The sequence below is a fragment of the Phytophthora infestans genome, genomic scaffold, assembly GCF_000142945.1.
Source record: "Phytophthora infestans T30-4 supercont1.16 genomic scaffold, whole genome shotgun sequence".
Classification (NCBI taxonomy): Eukaryota; Oomycota; class Peronosporomycetes; order Peronosporales; family Peronosporaceae; genus Phytophthora; species Phytophthora infestans.
In genome coordinates, this window is record NW_003303743.1 from 2,202,167 (window position 1) to 2,211,359 (window position 9,193).

A 9,193-nucleotide genomic window follows, 5' to 3' on the forward strand; every position below is an offset into this window, starting at 1 on the left:
CTAGTGGTGGACGTGGTACTGGAATTCTCGGTCGCGAGTCTCATTGGGAACGTGTTCGTCTTGATACTGGGCTGTTATAGCCACGCTACGAGGTACTACTGGGCGTCGCGAGTGAAGGCTGTCGACGGCTCTGGAATTGAGGCCGCACAAAAAGGGTTGGGCTCAGCTCGAAAGTCGGAAGGAGCTACGGGAAAGGAGAGAGAGAGCTAGCCTCGACCATTTGCGTGCAGGTCCTAATGGTACGACCTCGGTGGTGCAGGAAAATTCGGATTCGACTTCGATTGGAACGAGGTCAATCGTTCCGGATCTGCCGGTCGACTCGGCGATTGAACCTGCTGGAAACGATGAGGCTCGACGAGGACTCCGAGCGGCAGTCGGGGAGAAATGTCACGGTCTTCGTCTAGAGGAAGGACTCGCTATTCTGGACGACTGTCTACGGCAATTTAGCGAGCGGCGTAAGAAGAGTGTCAGGCCCGATCAGCCTCGTTCCGCGTCGCCGACTACCTCGTCCCTAGTCTAAGATGGAACGAAGGAGTCCAGACAGCGGTACGCTGACTCCGTTTACGAACGATAACTAGAGGTACTGGTGTTGGTAGGAGGTATTTTAGCAAGTTAGAGAGCTGGTGAGAGAGCCCTCAGTCGTAAATTTCCTTCTTTTACGAGAAGTGCTTAAAAAAACAAATAAGAAACAAGTATATTTTACACATCTAATACGTCTAAGTTCCTACGTCGGCTTTCACAAGATACACGACCCTGACAAGAGAAGGAGACCGCGACATTATTTTGATTGGTCTATTTTCACTATTGCAATAGGGTCTGTGACCATTGTTTTTCAGACCGAAGAGAGTAAAAAATTCACTCGTAATGTTGTAATTTTGCAGTATATATAAGCTGTTCGCTGCCTATGTTAGTATGGCTTATAAATGTGCCGATGGTTTAATTAAAATATGTGGTCGAAGTCCGCCTTTCAATCATTCCAAATGATACCCACATGGCGAGAGGTCCGTTGAGACGCATGGTTGAATAGTTACGGCGCGAGACCTTTACACTAATACTCGTCCAGATCGACTCTTGACAAAACGTTTTAATATCGTTTTTCTATTTTACATGTTGCAAAGTTAAGCAGCCAAACACAGTTTTCTCAAGCGATTAAATTATCGTTTTTAAACTTGCGTGAAGCTATACTCTCTATATTTTCGAGCAATTAGCCGATAAAGGTGTATAAAGCCGTCTGGCACTATGCAGATACTGCCGGAACCCCACTCGGTCAAACCTATGCTGCGAAGCAAAACGTCTCCATACCGCGCACCTAACAAATGGTTTCGAGGACGTAGAGATGTACGCCTACGCAAGATGGGTTCAACATTCCCGAGTCTACGAGGGATCAATTAGTGACCGCGACTAAGAAGGGAGATTTTTGGAGTGGACGAACATAGTTCTAGATGGGCGCAAGTCACGCAAGTCACACCATCCCCAAGATAAAATGAGCGATATAATGATGATGTTGATGATTTGGCGCTCTCACCATCTGGCTCAGAGCAGGAGGTTTTGAACGCATAGCAAAACATCGCTCTGCATATGCAGCGAAGACAGTCTGCAACTGTAAATAGCAAACAATTAGGGTAATCACACTGATCCATTTACCGGAGGACTCATTGGGTATAGATAGAGCGCGTTAAGCGCGTCAGGTGCAAGTAAGATGTTCATTAGTTGGCCATTCTGCGTGGGTGCCTCAGGTGACTATATATTATACATCACCTGAATATCTACTGCATTCGGTTCACGCCAACTATAGTGTAAGCTTTAGTTTCCAGCAAATTAATGCTTCGATTCATGCTTCGCGCGATAGAAAGTAATTATTGAAGGTAGCTGAATTTGCACTATGGTGTGGCCAGCGCGCCACCGAATTGCAATCCTATCGAAAAAATATGGTCCGCAATGACCACCGCGTATGGACGTCCATACCGCAACACGACGGAGCTAGACGAGGCAAATCTTGCAGCCTGGGATGCTATTGAGCTAGCCAATGTTCAAGTTCACCCTATCTTTTTTGATATATTGCGAATGGAGACGCTGTTGACGCGTAAATTGACAACTCACCAGCACTCTTGCCTACTGAGAGCCTCGCGGCAGCCCATTCGAAAATGAAAGGCCTCCGCGCTTCGAGCGTTTAAGTAATGAAAAGTGGCCTCCAGCGCAGTGACCATCATTTTTCTGAGATAATATATATATATAGTGCCTCATAGAAGTATCAGGTACTTGAATTGATTTGTACACCAGCCGTAACAAAGGCATTGTAATCTTAGCTGCTAACACAAACCCATTCATTGTACATGCATGCCTTTTACAAACGACATACTGTAGAAATTTCGGCCGTTTGTGCAACTTGGCTTCCAACCCTATTTTTAATGGTTAACCCTAGTGTTGATGACTGTGTTGAAGTGCACAAAGCGGTAACTACACACGCAGAGTAGGATGGCCGCCATTCTTACGATCCGCATGGAGGGCCACCAAGATACTTGACACTGAGAGATGCCTACCATAGCCTGAATATACCTTGTCTATCGCTGCGTCACTGGTAAAACCTGAGCGCACCAACAACAGCGTATCAACTTGTTTACAGCGTCAGAGCGAGTGGGGTTCCCACGCTCGGTCACAGGGTCCCTGGACGTATTGACCCGCGGCATAAATGAAGAAAGTGCTTTCTTGATGAATTCAAGCGTACTTGAGTGCCAATAGACGGGCTTCATGTCTTCAGTTGGTTCGGGGTCACCGTACGCTTGTTGGTGCATCCAGTGGCACAAATGGCCAGGTGTTACTTGAAGAAGCTCTGCTGTCGTGAAGACGCGATCGTTGCTGTACGTGACGCCGTCTTTAAACGACATGAACCTCGTGAGCTCTCGATTGTACTGGCTTGTCATAGTGCTGGGGCTTGTGGCGTTCTTTTCTTTCTTTGCAAACTTCTGGCTTGATCTTACTTGGATTTTAATATCTGGTTCTACACTAAGTACGTTTGCAACCTGACTTGATTTTTATCAGATTGGGTTGCAAAACTGACCTGAACCTGCCACCGTGTGAACAACTCAAGTTGCAATCACCACCCCACCGTTTCGCGCTGTGCAAGGCACAATTGTGGTCTATACGCTACGCGCAGCCAATCAGAGATCAGGATTTTCAAAAATACAGCCTTGGTTGCAAATGGCCGATAATGTACATGTATCCCATACTGTCCAGAAAATTGAACCCCCAATAAGGGGTCCTGTAGATTTGGCACGCACTCTGAAATACCAGTTTGTTTGAAAAAATTTATGCTGTCAATTTATTACTTGTTTTGTTTTTTAAATTTGCTTAAAACAAATTTAAATACTTTGTACCGGTTTTAATTCTGTTTGAATATTTTCATTTTTTTAAGTTTTGTATTGCCTGACTCTTTCGCAGGCGAGCCCATTGGTAAATGCCAGTAGAAATACATATATTCAGCTTGATGGCCCATTGGTAAATGCCAGTAGAAATACATCTATTCAGCTTGATGCACGCGATCATGAGCTGCTTTAGTGCTCAAGCTTCAAAGTGCCGGTGGTGTTTGCATTGCTTGATTCCTGGATTCTGTATGTGACCCCATCACGGCGTCAATCAAGGTTGCATCCAAACCATGTTTTAGCAGCCATGACGAGAATGGAAGGGTATGTGATTTCATTTTGCAACCTCTGAATAGAAATGCATTTTTGCAAGTGATGTAGGCCACACCAACCGTTAGCTTTCGATTCGACAGGTTTCTCCGGCTACAACTCCCCTCCCGCACTTTTTTCCGAGCCCAAACCAGACTTTGTCAAGCAGAGGAAGCGCCGACCCCCACAACCGCACGACCGCGCGCAAGGCTTGCAGCTCCTGTCGCCACAGCTCCTTTCCTCTCCTCGCGAGTAAGAAGAATCGCGTCGCCATGTCAAGTCGGAGACCGTCTTCGCGTACGTCATCAGTTGCCGCTTGCAAGTGGAAAAAAACTGGCAAACAGTGTCCTAACCTCCTTTCCACCTTTTTGCCACTTCAGGCGTCACGAGTCAGAGTCAGCACTCGAATGGCAAAATGCGCATCAAGGCAAAGCGGCGATTCCTGCTCAAGGTGACGCCCATCGAGGCCTGGGACCTGCTCCCCGCTGAGTCGGGCCGTGCGCGCAACTCCTACTGCACTCTGGTGTTGTTAGACGAGAATAAGCGCGAGATTAAGGGCGAAAAGCAGCGCACGCCGCCCATGCGTAACTCAAATCCGGTATGGAGTCCGCTTAAAGCCGCCGTACTGCGCTCGCTCGAGAGCAGCGTCGAGTCGCACCAGCCTTTGGGGATTGGCGCCGCTGCCGCCTCGGAGGAGTACACGTTTGGCATCCAGACAAACCTGATGAACGCCAAGTATGTGCTTGTCAAATGCAAAGACAAGGGGCGCGTCGAGAATGATGATCTGGGGCGGCTGTTGCTCAGTCTCGAAGACATGAACACGAGTGGCGAAGAGCGGGTGGCGTGGTACGACCTGCAGCTGCGTCCTAGTAGCAAAATGAAGCGGGTGCAAGGCAAAGTGCGAATTTCCAGTCGCATCGTGCGTGAACCCAGTTTGTGGCAACTTTGGACAGCTGCGGAGCAAATGAGACAAGAATTGCCTGCCAAAGACCGCAGTTTGTACCTAAAACCGCACCCAAATGTCATTACCGGTAAAGAGGCGGTAGAATGGATGTTGTGTCACGGCCTGAACCGCCCCATGCAGGGCGGCGTCACGTGCTCCACAGCCGAAGAAGCGTTGCTGTTGGGCACGGCACTTCTCCGAAATGGAGTCATGCTCCACGTCTCCGGAGATCGGAGATTTACCAACAGCACATGGAAATATTACCGGTTTACGGTCAACCACTTGGACTCGGTAGTGCAACAGGAGGCAATTCGTCAGCGTGATATGATCCTCTCGGGTGAAGCAGAAGAGGTGGAGGATACGGAGGAAGAAGTGCTGACACGCTCCATGATGGCTGCATCGGTGAGCAATGAAGAGGAGTACGGTCTAGGCGCGTCACGTGTTGCCAGAGGGTCTGGCGCCACGGCCCCGGCACCTGCTGGGGACTCGAATAAAGGCAAATCCAAGTCGACAATAAAGATTGAAGACTTTGAACTGCTCAAGGTGCTGGGCACTGGGACGTACGGCCGCGTGCTGTCAGCCCGTGGACCCGATGGAAACGTCTACGCCATTAAGATCATCACAAAGATTGGTATGGACGACAACATGCGTCGCAACGCCAAGATCGAACGCGATATGTTGCGTGAAGTGCGTCATCCGTTCGTGGCTTCGTTGCTGTTTGCGTTCCAGAATGAAGATAAGGTGTACATGGGGATGGAGTTTTATAATGGCGGCGACTTGCGTCATCACTTTACGATGAACCAGAACGACGAGCTTAAACTCACAGCTGGACGCATCAAGTTGTATGCTGCTGAGTTGGTGGCGGGGCTGGCACATTTGCACAGTCTAGATATTATCTACCGCGACCTCAAGCCCGAGAATATTCTTATTCAGAAGGATGGCCACATCGTCCTGGTGGATTTCGGGTTATCAACCTACGCGCGTGATGAGAACGATAAAAAGGCCCATTCTCTGGCTGGGTCCCCAGAATACATCTCGCCTGAGGTTCTAGCTGCTGCAAACCCGAAGAAAGGAGAACCCCCAGCTACGTACGACAACACCTGTGATTGGTGGAGTCTGGGTATCCTCATCTTCGAAATGTACGTGGGACGTACACCGTTCAAGGACGATAACAAGGCCATTATGTACCGCAACATTGCCGAGGGATTCCTGTACATTCCGCCAGAGCTGCCGGAGGATGTCCAGTCGCTTCTTGCTGGTTTGATCGAGCGCGATCCGTCCAAACGTCTGGGAGCCAATGAGGCGGTGCCGTTCTCTATTATGAAGCACTCGTTCTTCGAGGGAATTGATTGGGAGGCCTTGCAACAGAAGAAAATTGATCCGGAGTGGGTGCCCGATGTGATCGACGATGCTGACGCTAAGTATGTGGACAATGAGTTTATCAACCAAGTGCCAGTGGACACACCCGAGTGGCGCATGCTCGACTCGGTGGATCGCGAGCGAGAGTACTTTGAGGACTTTACGTATCGTGCCACACGGGTCATTCAAAAGTGAGGGAAGACAAGCTACAGGTTCAACTCTCATAAATGATGCTAATATGGCGTGATAGATTTCTCAATCTCCCACTTTTGCTTCATAGAGATGTAGTATGGAATTATATTTTCTGTCTTAGCTAATACTACTAGTAGTATTTCAAACGATTTGGATGATATTTCTAAACAAGAACAACTCTCGAAAACTGATACCTGTCTGAAAGGCCGGTAAATGAGGGCAATAAGTATTCTCAGGCACGTGGGACACTGAGTACTTGTAGGATTTTACAAACTATTGTGTATGCGAGAACACTTCAGATGACAGTAAGCTAGCAGGCGACACGCGCCATGCAGTCCCTATTGAGACCCATAGCACTCAGGTTTTCGATGAGGTTCCTAATACCCCAACCGCCATTGCTCATACCCAACTGGAATTTTGGACAAACAGAAACCACCACAAAAGCGTAACAAGCTGTGTAATTTGATGTACCGCATAGAAAGCCAAGCAGACTTTTGTCCTGGCGCACATTGTCCTCAAAAACGTTTATATTAAAAGCTCACCACTGTTACTAGACAATCTGGAACTATCCTAGGATTATGGAGTCAATCCAGGGTTGCTTCTCCTTGGACCCCAGAGCTAAGTCTTAGAGCATCTTAAAATATTCTCTAGTTTTGGCTTTTAATATTCCGGATTTTTGTAAATTTCTTGCTTCAACTCCAAAACCTACTGCAGTAAAACGAAGGGGTGATTCAGCTAGGCAGATGCTGAGGCTCAAAGCAGACGCAGGAGATGCATCACTGCAGGAAATTCCAGCATTCACAATGTTAATATCTTTTATCTACCTAATGGGTAGAGTCGTTAACATTGAGAACGAAGAAATAATGATAAATGTCATAGCTTTTCGTCGGGCGAAGCTCGACTTTGTAACTGTATTGTGAATAAAGGCCTACAATACTTTGTATGCCCTCGACGTAAGCGCTATATCTGTGGATTGTCATAGACCATTCTTTTTGCTAAAATGACACAATGATGTTGTCTAATACCAAGTTTGCATCGAGCTTTCGACGTAACTATTTAAAAGATAGCCGTAACCACTGCCATTAATTTTTCCAGCGAATATGGGTGACGCGTGAGCCACTTCTTCAGATGCTCCCTGCGAGTCGATAGCCCTCTTTCCTCAGCTTCGTCGGACTTAATCGTTTCCTTAGTCGCTGTGTCAATCGACACATCGTTTTTGCTGATGACTTGCAAATTGCTCGTGTCCATGCTGTTGTGTGGCTGTGACGAGCTCCGAATGTTGTCGTGTGGGATTGTCTTGGAAGGTGCTGCTACCGTAATGCTAGTCGCTAAGGCGATGCATACCACGAGAGAAATGATCCGTTTTCCGAGCATACCTGATCATGCTGAAGGGTTTGAAGGAAAAACTGACACTACAGTCAAATATTTTGCTGAAACCCAGAAGAGATCGTACGCATTTACGTCACAATACCTAGTTTATCATCATATGGTTTCACAACATACACACGAACTCTAACTCAACCTGCTGACTCGCGTGCAAGCTCAGCATACTGTTGGTTTGTAACTACAGTAATCGAGGTAAAATCAATAAACAGTCCATTGTCTCGCAATCACCATACAAAGTTTATTGTCTTAATCACATTGCCCTCCCCCCCCTCCTATAGTCGCCACCGCTGGCATTTGATAACCCGTACGAAACTATCATTTTATTTTGAGAGCATCACATGCTTAGCTGCTGCAGATCTTTTGGCTCTGGATTCTGAGAAGGCGAATACGGGAGGGAGGGGCACGACTGCACAGTGCAGTCGTGCAGTGCAGTCTGCACTGGAGTATTATTAAAGACTGTAATTGTGGTAGGCGATACTGGAATCAGATTTCAACTTCAAATCGTATTTCGTTTTCTTTTGGGCTCTCGCTCCTACAGTAAACAGAAAGCGAAATTGGAATCCAATTAATATTAATATAATAGCTCAGCTTGCATTCGATTTTTTTGGCTTTTCCTAAGCAGCTGGTCCGGCCTGCTTGGCACTGGTTTCCTGTTCAAAAGACCCCAAGAAGCTGAAAATTCAGCTAGTAGCACATGTCATATCATGTACGAAACTCGAACTGGAACCGTCTTAAATATAATACGGGTAGTACGATTTGAAGTTGAGCCGTTCGAGTATCGTACATGGCGATCGCTCTGTATGCATTGGACCGAGTGCGAGTGATTAACGCAACTAAAAAAAAGACTGACATTATGAAATGTTACCTAACGAAATACCTAAGCTGATACAGTACTCATGTAAATTAAAGCCTAGATCAGCAGATGCCTACTCAAAATCAGGGTAATGTAGCCAGAATTATCGAGTACCAGTAGCAGAGTTGCTACTAGTAGGCTCTTTACTTAAACCGTTTACTGTTTGTGCATAGATAAGGGCCGGGTCTACCAGCATTTATATGTACATGCTGCCAGCATGTAACCTCCTGGTTTTAAGACGAAGCGGCCTGTAGCGAACCGAAAGTCCATTTTTCTAACTCGAGCTGGTTTGACTATATCGTCTTAAAGCCACTCATCAGGCTAATACTGTACAATTTAGTATTAGCAAAAGCCAAAAGGCTTAATAGATGATCGAACAATTGTGCTGGAAGAAAATTTGATAAGAACACAAATATTTAATAAACACAAACAATTGTGCACTACATGCGCACGTAACTTTTTTACAAGTATTACATTCGCCCGGCAAAGCACGAATCAGATCATTTTACATGCTACATGTGATAAAAGGTCACGCAGGGCATACTTTTTGGTTCTGTAACTGTTGATATGCACCGACTCTGCACGGTTCGGCTAACCGGCGTGACGTTCCAAACTGGACCGGTTTCAAACCGGTTAATCTGGTGGATGGCCAGGAGCACTGAAGTTTAGAGGACAGATTTAATTGACTTTAATCTACTCATTTCGGCATTTGCCTTTAACAACAACAACAGGTTAACAGCCGCAAACGCTCAACTCTACCGGAACGTTCCAAAACATGACGACGACCAAGCG

General features: G+C 46.8%; 2 protein-coding genes across 2 annotated transcripts; one reads left to right on the top strand and one right to left on the bottom strand.

Moving 5' to 3' along the window:
- Positions 1 to 2,561: 2,561 nt before the first annotated feature.
- On the bottom strand, positions 2,562 to 2,921 carry PITG_08983 (uncharacterized protein; the record flags this gene model as incomplete). Its single annotated transcript, XM_002902973.1, has 2 exons — positions 2,562 to 2,575; positions 2,726 to 2,921. The coding sequence occupies 2 exons, from the start codon at positions 2,919 to 2,921 to the stop codon at positions 2,562 to 2,564; spliced, it is 210 nt and encodes a 69-aa protein (XP_002903019.1).
- A 920-nt stretch (positions 2,922 to 3,841) lies between these two features.
- On the top strand, positions 3,842 to 6,308 carry PITG_08984 (protein kinase, putative; the record flags this gene model as incomplete). Its single annotated transcript, XM_002902974.1, has 2 exons — positions 3,842 to 3,965; positions 4,049 to 6,308. The coding sequence occupies 2 exons, from the start codon at positions 3,941 to 3,943 to the stop codon at positions 6,163 to 6,165; spliced, it is 2,142 nt and encodes a 713-aa protein (XP_002903020.1).
- Positions 6,309 to 9,193: the final 2,885 nt, after the last annotated feature.